The sequence below is a fragment of the Scyliorhinus torazame genome, chromosome 1, assembly GCF_047496885.1.
Source record: "Scyliorhinus torazame isolate Kashiwa2021f chromosome 1, sScyTor2.1, whole genome shotgun sequence".
NCBI classification, from domain to species: Eukaryota; Metazoa; Chordata; class Chondrichthyes; order Carcharhiniformes; family Scyliorhinidae; genus Scyliorhinus; species Scyliorhinus torazame.
Window position 1 is genome coordinate 209524315 of NC_092707.1, and position 12873 is coordinate 209537187.

At 47.7% G+C, this 12873-nt stretch overlaps 1 protein-coding gene across 8 annotated transcripts in view; it reads left to right on the top strand.

The window, feature by feature from the left end:
* Positions 1-12873, top strand: part of LOC140418616 (adhesion G protein-coupled receptor B2-like) — a 1340408-nt gene that overhangs the window by 1158293 nt on the left and 169242 nt on the right. For all 8 annotated transcript variants that reach the window (XM_072502156.1, XM_072502149.1, XM_072502159.1 and 5 more), the window contains one exon: positions 1392-1461. In XM_072502156.1, the coding sequence (XP_072358257.1) occupies positions 1392-1461 (70 nt within the window). The remainder of the gene's footprint in view (positions 1-1391; positions 1462-12873) is intronic.

Consider the following 12873-nt stretch of genomic DNA (forward strand, 5'->3'; position numbering starts at 1 on the left):
ACTGCCTTTACTCACATTTGCACAGCAGTTATTAAACTAAAATGTTAAAACAAAGCATGCTGGGATACTTTGATCGTGTAATCCATTTTAAGATATTTTAATATTAACTGCATCACTCATTATCAGTCTTAGCTATTAGATATCCTTCCATTTTCCAGAAGGAATGATGTGATCTCACTATTCAGCGGGATTTAAACATGACTCGCACATCAGTTAAAGGGGCAGGTGTTACACCTTCTGCGATTGCATGGGGAGGTGCACCATTCCATGCAATCGCAGAAGGTGTAACCCCTGCCCCTTTACCTCTTCCATGCTTAACATCACAGGCCCAAAACACTCATTCCAGGTTAAGCAGCGTTTCGCTTGCATCTCTTCCAATTTGGTCTATTGCATTCGCTGCTCCCAATGTGGTCTCCTCTATATCGGAGAGACCAAACGCAGACTGGGTGATCGCTTTACTCAGCATCTTCGGTCTGTGCGCATTCAGGACCCTGACCTTCCCGTTGCTTGCCATTTTAACAAAAGACCCTGCTCCCATGCCCACATGTCTGTCCTTGGCCTGCTGCAATGTTCCAGTGAAGCTCAACGCAAACTGGAGGAACAATATCTCATCTTCCGGTTACGCAAGCTACAGCCTTCCAGTCTCAACATCGAATTCAACAACTTCAGATGATTTGCTCTACCCCACCTCGGCCCATTTGTTTTCATCCCATTTCATTTTAACTGTCTTTTACCATCTCTTTCTTTCTTGTCTTTCTTAATATATATTTAACACCCCCCCCCCCCACCTAATCCACCTTTCCTTGCCCTTTCTCCTCTTTGCTTCCCCCTTCCCCTCTCCCCACATCTACAGTTCACCCTCTGATATTAGTTTCTCTGCTGTTTAGCCTTTCACATCTTTTGTTCTCTCTGGGAACTGCCATTAGCACCCTTTCGCCTTGGTTTCTGTGGTCATTAGCACCCAGTTTCTCTGGGTTTCTGTGGCTATGACTCAGCTTTCATTCTCACAGTATAAATATTTCCCACTTTCTCTGTCTGGTAGCTTGGACAAAGAGTCATCGGACCCGAAACATTAGCTCTTTTCTCTCCCTGCAGATGCTGCCAGACCTGCTGCGATTTTCCAGCATTTTCTCTCTGGTTTCTTTAAGTTCGTTTATATAATGGTGTGACAGTATAGAAAATTTGTGCTTGAGGACATTGCAGATCAATAATTTTACCAGGGAGAATTAAAATCCATTTTGCCAGAATAACTAGCATCTTTTTTTCGAGGTGTGGTGCTTTGAAATTGTGCAGCAGTTATTGAGCTATCATAAAGTGTAAGTTCATAGAGGATGCATTAATGTGTACTACAAGACCTTGCTTTCATAAGTGTTTGTGTTGTTACTCCTCAGGTTTACCTGCCCTGATTGTGGCCATTTCTGTAGGGTTTACAAAAGCCAAAGGATATGGAACAGCAAATTAGTGAGTATCTGTAGAAAAGTATTCCTTACAAAAATTGTGTGTTGCAACTGCACTGCCCAGAACGTGACGGTAAATTATTTATTCCAATATATAGCTGCTGTGTTTTCTTCCAGTCTAAGTTAAGTATGTACGTAATATAATGTCACAATTCCTCTGATCCATTGACTGCTGTGCCCAGCCAGTTCACATTCACAAAATCGGATAGCTTTATCAATAAAATGTTGCGAATAACACGGGACACTATGCAATGATTAATGTACAAGATATTTTCAGTCTGACACTCGGGACTGAATTTTACATGTCTCGGTGGTGGGCAGGAGTCCATTCCAGAGGTCAGTGGATCACTGACTCTTTTGCAGGATGGAGAATAATACACGTAGTGACCAATTAATGGCCACCTGGCAGAGAGCAAGCCAGCAGCATCGGAAAATGATGGGAAGCAAGCCCAATTGTTCACTAAAAGATGGATGTCAAGGAACAGAGGGTGCAAGCTGTGACCCGAAACGAGATCGCAGCCACTCATTTAAAAGACCCCAAGACACAGAACTGTGGCCGCTGCACCAGGAAACATTGCTTGGGCACATCAGAACTTTGTGCTGAATATTTTGAATTAATTTAAATAATTACAGTAGGTAAGTGTTAATTTTTAAATGTGTATGATTGTTCTTCCAGTTGGAAGGTTTTCAGGACCTTTGCTAGGCATAAATACCCTGGGCAATGCCCTGAGCAATTACACTGATGAATATCAATTGTTTATGGAGATATTGAACATCAGATTGTTAAGTTGTTGGGCGGGATTTTCCACGCACCCACTGTGTGTTTTGTAGCGGGGGAAATGGCCCGCCATTGGCCGGCAGGGTTTCCCTTTGCCACCAGGGGGTGCTCCCGTCAGCGTGAACATCCAGAGCATTCTTGCCTCTGTGTCTCTCCACAGGTGGCTCAGAGAACATCCAGGAACTGGGAATGGCAAAAGATCAAGGACAGCCCCAAGTATAGTAAGAAGTCTTACAACACCAGGCTAAAGTCAGGTTTGTTTCAAATCACTAGCTTTTGGAGCACTTCTCCTTCCTCGGGTGAATGAAGTGGTAGGTTCCAGAAACATATATATAGACAAAGTCAAAGATGCAAGACAATGCTTTGAATGCAAGCATTTGCAGGTAATTAAGTCTTTACAGCTCCAGAGACAGGGGTAATCCCAGGTTAAAGAGGTGTGAATTGTCTTAAATTGGTAGGATTTTGCAAGCCCAGGCTAGATGGTGGGGGGGTGAATGTAATGCGACATGAATCCGAGGTCCCGGTTGAGGCCGTACTCATGTGTGCAGAACTTGGCTATAAGTTTCTGTTCGGCAATTCTGCGAGTCGCGGGTCCTGAAGGCCGCCTTGGAGAACGCTTACCCGGAAATCAGAGGCTGAATGCTGTTCCAGCCATCCATGTTCCAGACCTTGACCACCTCACGGTCATACAAAAGATGCAGCAGTCTCGGATTCAACAGAAATCAGCATACGACACTCATGCCACGGATCTCCCCGAGCTGGTCCCAACTGATCGTGTTCGTGTGCAGTTCCCTGACGGCGGCTGGTCTGCCACAGCTGTGGTGGTCAAGCAAGTGGCCCCGAGATCGTTCCTCGGCCGCATGGCTTATGGCTCCTTCCTACGACGCAACAGACGGGTGCTGCGCAGAGTTCTACGCCCGCCACCTAACCATGATGTCCCGCCTCACACAATGCTTCCTCCGGACGTGCCCTACCACGAGGCCACCGATCTACCAGCAATCCTGCCGACCTCTGCGACCACCGCATTGGCGGCGGTCCCGCCTATCCAAGTGCAGGCAGCCCCTGATCCACCCTTGAGGTGGTCAACCAGAATTCGTCGCCTGCCGCAGAGACTAAACTTATAGACTGAACTTTTGCACACCTGTGTTACCTTATCATTTTGACCTCTGTAAATATCGTTGTTACCGTTTCATCTGCCCTATATCTGCATTAGCGACACCTTCCTGTGTACATAAGGTCATTTTAGCACCTTCTGTATATAGTCACGCACATATACACATCCACACGCACATGCACCTTAATATTTATTATCTCAACACACACAATACAGAACCAAAAAAAAGGGGGGGGCGAGATGCCATAATATACATTATTGTATACAATGGAGTGCAGACAGGCAGTGAGTGACACACAGGATGACCAGTAAGCACATAGAACAGAGCAGCAATCACCAGACAGGACACGACCACTATAAAGCCAGAGGGCACCAATTTTCCGCTCTCTCGGGACCCAGCCTCTGAGACAGTCAGAGTTAGCGAGCTGGCCAGTGCAAACACCATGTGGTAGCTAGTAAGTCTGGTTAGGCTAGTATCAGGTCTCCAGTCAAGTCAGCATAGTGTCAACCCACAGTTGAACATGTATAATAGTTTAGATGTTAAATAACATCGGGTTGCATCTTATCAAGTGTTGGAGGTCTGTCTCTCGCATCAAATGCAGTCCACATCGACCCAGCCTACCCAACACATCAACAGGGAGAGTGGGGGCGGCGAGTGACGGGGAGAGCGGGCAGGAGTGATGGACAGAGCGGGTGGGAATGTTAGCGAGAGCGCAGGAAAGTTGATAAATTACCACGAGCGCATTTGCTATTTTCCCCACCATCTTGTTTAGTACCCTGGGATGCATTCCATCAGGGCCAGGCGATTTGTCTACCTTTAACCCCATTACCTTGCCCAACACTACCTCCTTAGTGATTGTTTTTAGATCCTTACCTGCCATAGCCTCCTTGCCATAATTTATTGGCATGTTATTAGTGTCTTCCACTGTGAAGACGACACAAAATACCTGTTCAATGCCTTGGCCATTTCCTCATTTCCCATTATTAAATCCTCATTCTCATCCTCTAAAGGACCAATGTTTACCGTGACCACTCTTTTTCATTCTATATATTTATAGAAATCTTTGCTATCTGTTTTTATATTCTGAGATAGTTTACACTCATAATCTATTTTACTTTTCTTTACAGCGTTTTTCGAGACTTTCTGGTGACCTTTAAGGATTTCCCAATCCTCTAGTTTCCCACTAATCTTTGCCATTTTGTATGCATTTTCTTTCAATTTAATGCCTTCCTTTATTTCTTTAGATATCCATGGCTGATTATCCCTTTTCCTACAGTCCTTTCTTTTGACTGAAATTAGGAAATAAATATTCCCGGGTACACAACCTTTTAGAAAGACGGCGAGAGTGGAAAAGAAGGGTGAGCATCCCTTATAGTAAAGGATCACACAAGGACAGTCGTAAGAAAGGATCTTGGTTCAGAAGATCAAGAAACCGAATCAATATGAATGGAGATTAGGAATGATAATGTTGGTAAGAATAGCTTATAGGCCCCCTTACTAGCTTTATTCTTGAATAGAAAATTAAGCAAAAAACATCATAACAATAATGTTCGCACGACTTCCGGTGGCATTTGCGAGCGGGTCGGCCGCATCGAGTGGAGCTCCCGCTGGTGGCCACTATTTGCAGTGCTTTCAGGGGTTTCCCCAATTCTTCGCTCCCCCCCCCCCGGATTATTGACGGCCTCTGGGGCCGTCCCAGGTATCAAGCGGGGCCGGTTTGAAAACCGGCGAAAGATCCCGCGCGGGTGTCAGGCGTCTGGTGCTGAAGCATCGGGCCCAGCGCACGCGGAGGTCGGAGCAGCGGTGGCGGAGCCAAACGGAGGTCGAGGCGGCAGGCCCGAAGCCAGGGCGCAATGTAGATGTCCCACATCGGGTGGCGCCCACCTAGAATGTTTTAAGAAGACTGAAGTCCGGTCCCAGGGAAGTTCTGGAGGAATACAACAAAGAAGAGAAAGAAGTTTTAAAGAAACTTGGTGAAAGTTTTTTTTTCCTTTTTTTTGAAAAAGAATTGTTTTTCCAAAATAAAAAAAAGAGATTGAAGAAGGAAAGAAGGGTGAGAAAAAAAAGGAAAAATAGTAAGTCATTAAAGGATGCGAAAAGCAGCGTTGAGGAAGGGAGGAAATGTGGGCTCGCCGTTGAATGAGAGGACCAGCAAAAGTGCTGACAAGGTAGCGGATGCTGAATCGCATGGTAGGGCCGCACTACATATGGTGGAGAAGGTGACTGAGGTGTTTGCGGTGGAGCTGGAAAGGCAGTTTGCGAGGCACATGGAGGCTTTGAGGAAGGAGATGGCGGTCGCATTGAAGTCATTGGTGGAGGAGGCAATCGCCCCGGTGAGGGTAGATGTGGCAAAGACATCGGTCGAGGTGAGAGAGCAGGGCGAGAAGATGAAGGAAGTGGAGGAGGCCGTGTCGCAGCCCAACGACCAGTTCATCTCGATGGGGCCGAGCTGTGGAGGGTGGTGGAGGTCAACAGAGGACTCCCAGCAAGGCTCGAGAACTTGGAGAACCGCTTGAGGCAGCACAATCTGAGAATTGTGGGCTTGCCCGAAGGGACAGAGGGCCCAAGACCAACAGAGTACTTCGCTAAGACGTTGGTAGAGTTGATGGGGGAGGGTGAGAACATCTCCCGGTACGAGCTGGACCGAGCTCATCGGTCATTAAGGCCGAAGCCCAAAGTGAATGAGCCGCCAAGAGCAGTAATTATCTGCTTCCATAAGTACTGCTTGAAGGAGAAGGTGTTAAGCTGGGCAAAGCAGAAGTGCGAGGTGCTGTGGGATGGTGCTGGAGTTCGGATCTACCAGGACTTGACGGTGGAGTTGGCAAAAAGACGAGCGGCGTTCGGGCGAGTGAAGGCGGCACTGTACAAAAAGGGGGTGCGATTTGGTGTGGTATACCCAGAGAAGCTGAGGGTGACATATGATGCCAAAGACTTATTTCGAGACAGCGGAGGTGGCTGAGGCATTCGTGAGGGCAGAAGGCTTGGGACAGACGTGAGGAGTGGAGCGGAGACGTGAGAGAGACTGTGGACTGTGATTGGGGAGCTGGAAAATGTATAAATGCTATAACTTTCTTTTTGACTGACGTGTATTGTAATTTACTTCTCTTCACATTGTTACATAGTTCAAGTTATTGGTTGGGTTGATTGGCATTCGGTGCGACGACAGTTATATCTTATTTTAGTGAATTGTATGGGTTGGATTGTTGTTTTTTCTTTCTCTGGGACTGGGTGGGAGGGGACGGTATACCTTGGCGTGGGGAGCCACCCGCGCTAGCTAACTAAAGTCGGCAAGTGAAAGGAGGTGAGGTGAGAGGAGAGCTGCGGACATTGGAGTCTGTTAGCAGGTTTTGATGGGTCTACGAGGAGAGCGAGGGAGGAGACTCATTTGAGGGTGAAGGACCAGGTGAGACTTAAAAAGGGCTGGGTTAGTCAGGTGTTTCACTCTGGATTTGACGGGAGGGCTCGATGGGTAGTGGTAATGGTCAGCAAAAGAGTACGCTTCCAGATGGAGAAGGTGATGGCAGATCAGGGGGGATTGTGACAGGCGCTGGAAGGGAGGTTAGTGGCACTGTTAAGTGTATACGGTCCCAATTGGGACGATGTGGGATTCGCAAAGAAGGTGTTTGGGGCCATCCCCGACTTGGACACACACAAACTGATAGTGGGGGGGCGGGACTGGAACTTGGTGCAGGAGCCAAGGTTGGACAGGTCACGGCCGCGCTCGCTGGTCCTATCAAGGGGGGGGGGCGAAGGCGTTGGCTGGGCTAATGGTGGAAATGGGAGGGGTGGATCCTTGGAGGTCTCTGCACTCATTTTTCTCAGCAGTCCATAAGGTATACTCGCGGATCGACTTTTTCGTGGTGGGGAAGGCTTTGCTGGCTGGGGCTAAGGGGTTGGAATACTCGGCAATTGCAGTGTCAGATCATGCTCCGCATTGGGTGGATATGGTACTGGAGAAGGGGGTAGCGCAGAGGCCGGGATGGAAATTAGATGTAGGACTTTTGGGGGACCAAGGGTTCTGTGACAAAATTGAAAAGGTAATTGAGGAATATGTAGGTTTCAACTGTACGGGTGAGGTGTCGAAGGCAGTTGTCTGGGAGGCTCTAAAGGCAGTGGTGAGGGGTTAAGTGATTTCATTTAAGGCCAGGGTGGACAAAGAGGAGAGGTTGGAGCGGCAGAACAAAGAACAAAGAAATGTACAGCACAGGAACAGGCCCTTCGGCCCTCCAAGCCCATGCCGACCATGCTGCCCGACTAAACTACAACCTTCTACACTTCCTGGGTCCGTATCCCTCTATTCCCATCCTATTCATGTATTTGTCAAGATGCCCCTTAAATGTCACTATCGTCCCTGCTTCCACCACCTCCTCCGGTAGCGGGTTCCAGGCACCCACTACCCTCTGTGTAAAAAAACTTGCCTCGAACATCGACTCTAAACCTTGCCCCTCTCACTTTAAACCTATGCCCCCTAATAATTGACCCCTCTACCCTGGGGAAAAGCCTCTGACTGTCCACTCTGTCTATGCCCCTCATAATTTTGTAGACCTCTATCAGGTCGCCCCTCAACCTCCGTCATTCCAGTGAGAACAAACTGAGTTTATTCAACCGCTCCTCATCGCTAATGCCCTCCATACCAGGCAACATTCTGGTAAATCTCTTCTGCACCCTCTCTAAAGCCTCTACATCCTTCTGGTAGTGTGGCGACCAGAATTGAACACTATACTCCAAGTGTGGCCTAACTAAGGTTCTTACAGCTGCAACATGACTTGCCAATTCTTATACTCAATGCCCCGGCCAATGAAGGCAAGCATGCCGTATGCCTTTTTGACTACCTTCTCCACCTGTGTTGCCCCTTTCAGTGACCTGTGGACCTGTACTCCTAGATCTCTCTGACTTTCAATACTCTTGAGGGTTCTACCATTCACTGTATATTCCCTACCTGCATTAGACCTTCCAAAATGCATTACCTCACATTTGTCCGGATTAAACTTCATCTGCCATCTCTCCGCCCAAGTGTCCAAACAATCTAAATCCTGCTGTATCCTCTGACAGTCCTCATCGCTATCCGCAATTCCACCAACCTTTGTGTCGTCTGCAAATTTACTAATCAGACCAGTTACATTTTCCTCCAAATCATTTATATATACTACAAACAGCAAAGGTCCCAGCACTGATCCCTGCGGAACACCACTGGTCACAGCCCTCCAATTAGAAAAGCAACCCAGGTAATAGATGAGATGTTGGAGGTAGATAGGAGTTATGCAGAAGATTGGGACCCAGCGAAAAAGAGGAAGGAACTACAGACGAGCTTTGACCGACTATCTACCAGGAAGGTGGTGCGCCAACTGAGACGAGCAAGAGGTGCATGGACATGGAGAATTAGGCGTTACGAACATGGAGATAAGGCGTATGTTAGCAGGTCAGCTCCGGAGGGAGACAGCGGTAAGGGAAATTGTTCAGGTGAGGGATAGGGCAGGGAAGTTGGTGGTGGCTCCGGATCTGATTAACAAGGTTTTTGAGGAATTTTATGAGAGGTTGTACAGGTCAGAACCACCTGGGGGAGACCGTGAGATGCAGGAATTTCTAGATGGGTTGGAGTACCCGAGGTTAGGGGAGGGGGACAGGGCTACATTGGAAGGAGCGATAGTGGAGCAGGAGTTAAAGGATGCGACTGGGAGGATGCAGTCAGGGAAGATGGCAGGGCTGGATGGATTTCCGGTGGAATATTATTAAAAAATTCAAGAATAAGCTGATACCCCTGATGGTGGGGATGTTTGAAGAGGCGATAGAGAAGGGGGTGTTGCCACAAACTTTGGGGCAGGCACGATTTCCCTGTTGCTAAAAAAAGATAAGGATCCGACAGAGTGTGGGTCTTTGTGGTAGTCACCACTGATGTATATATTAGGTGATTTGTGGTAAGGCCCTGTACTACAGGTACGGGGGTAGTTACCAGCCTGCTGGCTCCGCCCAGTCGGCGGAGTATAAATATGTGTGCTCCCGTACAGCAGCCATTTCGCCAGCTGCTGTAGGAGGCCACACATCTTAGTGTAATAAAGCCCTAGTTGCATTCAACTCTCGACTTTGTGTAATTGATCGTGCATCAATTTATTACACTAAAGTTTTCAGAAGATGGACCTCCGCATCAAGCCGGATCGCCTGCAGCTGGATCCGCAATCAGGCAACGCCAAAAAGGACTTTGAACATTGGCTAGCCTGTTTCGAAGCTTACATCAGGTCTGCACCAGACCCAATTCCGGAAGATCAGAAGATTCAGGTCCTCGACACGCGGCTGAGCTCCAACGTCTTTCCGCTTATCCAGGATGCGCCAAATTCCCCTAGTCAGAGACTGTGACTGTCAGGCCGTCACGGCCACGGAACATAGAACATAGAAAATACAGCACAGAACAGGCCCTTCGGCCCACGATGTTGTGCCGAACCTTTGTCCTAGATCAATCACAGATTATCATTGAATCTACAGTGCAGAAGGAGGCCATTCGGCCCCCCGAGTCCGCACCGGCCCCCGGAAAGAGCACCCCACCCAAACCCAACACCTCCACCCAACACCAAGGGCAATTTGGACACCAAGGGCAACTCGTCATTGGCCAATTCACCCAACCCGCACATCCTTGGACTGCGGGAGGAAACCGGAGCACCCGGAGGAAACCCACGCAGACACGGGGAGGACGCGCAGACTCCGCACAGACAGCGACCCAAGCCGGAACCGAACCCGGGACCCTGGAGCTGTGAAGCAATTGTGCTATCCACAATGCCACCGTGCTGCCCTTGAGAACAAATACATCTACACTATATCATTTTACCGTAATCCATGTACCTATCCAATAGCTGCTTGAAGGTCCCTAATGTTTCCGACTCAACTACTTCCACAGGCAGTGCATCCCATGCCCCCACTACTCTCTGGGTAAAGAACCTACCTCTGATATCCCTCCTATATCTTCCACCTTTCACCTTAAATTTATGTCCCCTTGTAATGGTTTCTTCCACCCGGGGAAAAAGTCTCTGACTGTCTACTCTATCTATTCCCCTGATCATCTTATAAACCTCTATCAAGTCGCCCCTCATCCTTCTCCGTTCTATTGAGAAAAGGCCTAGCACCCTCAACCTTTCCTCGTAAGACCTACTCTCCATTCCAGGCAACATCCTGGTAAATCTTCTTTGCACCTTTTCCAAAGCTTCCACATCCTTCCTAAAATGAGGCGACCAAAACTGTACACAATACTCCAAATGTGGCTTTACCAAAGTTTTGTACAGCTGCATCATCACCTCACGGCTCTTAAATTCAATCCCTCTGTTAATGAACGCTAGCACACCATAGGCCTTCTTCACAGCTCTATCCACTTGAGTGGCAACTTTCAAAGATGTATGAACATAGACCCCAAGATCTCTCTGCTCCTCCACATTGCCAAGAACTCTACCGTTAACCCTGTATTCCGCATTCATATTTGTCCTTCCAAAATGGACAACCTCACACTTTTCAGGGTTAAACTCCATCTGCCACTTCTCAGCCCAGCTCTGCATCTTATCTATGTCTCTTTACAGCCGACAACAGCCCTCCTTACTATCCACAACTCCACCAATCTTCGTATCGTCTGCAAATTTACTGACCCACCCTTCAACTCCCTCATCCAAGTCATTAATGAAAATCACAAACAGCAGAGGACCCAGAACTGATCCCTGCGGTACGCCACTGGTAACTGGGATCCAGGCTGAATATTTGCCATCCACCGCCACTCTCCGACTTCTATCGGTTAGCCAGTTCGTTATCCAACTGGCCAAATTTCCCACTATCCCATGCCTCCTTACTTTCTGCAGAAGCCTACCATGGGGAACTTTATCAAATGCCTTACTAAAATCCATGTACACTACATCCACTGCTTTACCTTCATCCACATGCTTGGTCACCTCCTCAAAGAATTCAATAAGATTTGTAAGGCAAGACCTACCCCTCACAAATCCGTGCTGACTATCCCTAATCAAGCAGTGTCTTTCCAGATGCTCAGAAATCCTATCCTTCAGTACCCTTTCCATTACTTTGCCTACCACCGAAGTAAGACTAACTGGCCTGTAATTCCCAGGGTTATCCCTAGTCCCTTTTTTGAACAGGGGCACGACATTCGCCACTCTCCAATCCCCTGGTACCACCCCTGTTGACAGTGAGGACGAAAAGATCATTGCCAACGGCTCTGCAATTTCATCTCTTGCTTCCCATAGAATCCTTGGATATATCCCGTCAGGCCCGGGGGACTTGTCTATCCTCAAGTTTTTCAAAATGCCCAACACATCTTCCTTCCGAACAAGTATTTCCTCGAGCTTACCAGTCTGTTTCACACTGTCCTCTCCAACAATATGGCCCCTCTCATTTGTAAATACAGAAGAAAAGTACTCGTTCAAGACCACTCCTATCTCTTCAGACTCAATACACAATCTCCCGCTACTGTCCTTGATCGGACCTACCTCGCTCTAGTCATTCTCATATTCCTCACATATGTGTAAAAGGCCTTGGGGTTTTCCTTGATCCTACCCGCCAAAGATTTTTCATGCCCTCTCTTAGCTCTCCTAATCCCTTTCTTCAGTTCCCTCCTGGCTATCTTGTATCCCTCCAATGCCCTGTCTGAACCTTGTTTCCTCAGCCTTACATAAGTCACCTTTTTCCTCTTAACAAGATATTCAACCTCTCTTGTCAACCATGGTTCCCTCACTCGACCATCTCTTCCCTGCCTGACAGGGACATACATATCAAGGAAACGTCGCACCTGTTCCTTGAACAAGTTCCACATTTCACTTGTGTCCTTCCCTGCCAGCCTATGTTCCCAACTTATGCACTTCAATTCTTGTCTGACAACATCGTATTTACCCTTCCCCCAATTGTAAACCTTGCCCTGTTGCACGTACCTATCCCTCTCCATTACTAAAGTGAAAGTCACAGAATTGTGGTCACTATCTCCAAAATGCTCCCCCACTAACAAATCTATCACTTGCCCTGGTTCATTACCCAGTACTAAATCCAATATTGCCCCTCCTCTGGTCGGACAATTTACATACTGTGTTAGAAAAGCTTCCTGGACACACTGCACAAACACCACCCCATCCAAACTATTTGATCTAAAGAGTTTCCACTCAATATTTGGGAAGTTAAAGTCGCCCATGACTACTACCCTATGACTTCTGCACCTTTCCAAAATCTGTTTCCCAATCTGTTCCTCCACATCTCTGCTACTATTGGGGGGCCTATAGAAAACTCCTAACAAGGTGACTGCTCCTTTCCTATTTCTGACTTCAACCCATACTACCTCAATAGGGTGATACTCCTCGAACTGCCTTTCTGCAGCTGTTATACTATCTCTAATTAATAATGCCACCCCCCCCACCTCTTTTACCACCCTCCCTAATCTTATTGAAACATCTATAACCAGGGACCTCCAACAACCATTTCTGCCCCTCTTCTATCCAAGTTTCCGTGATGGCCACCACATCGTAGTCCCAAGTACCGATCCATGCCTTAAGTT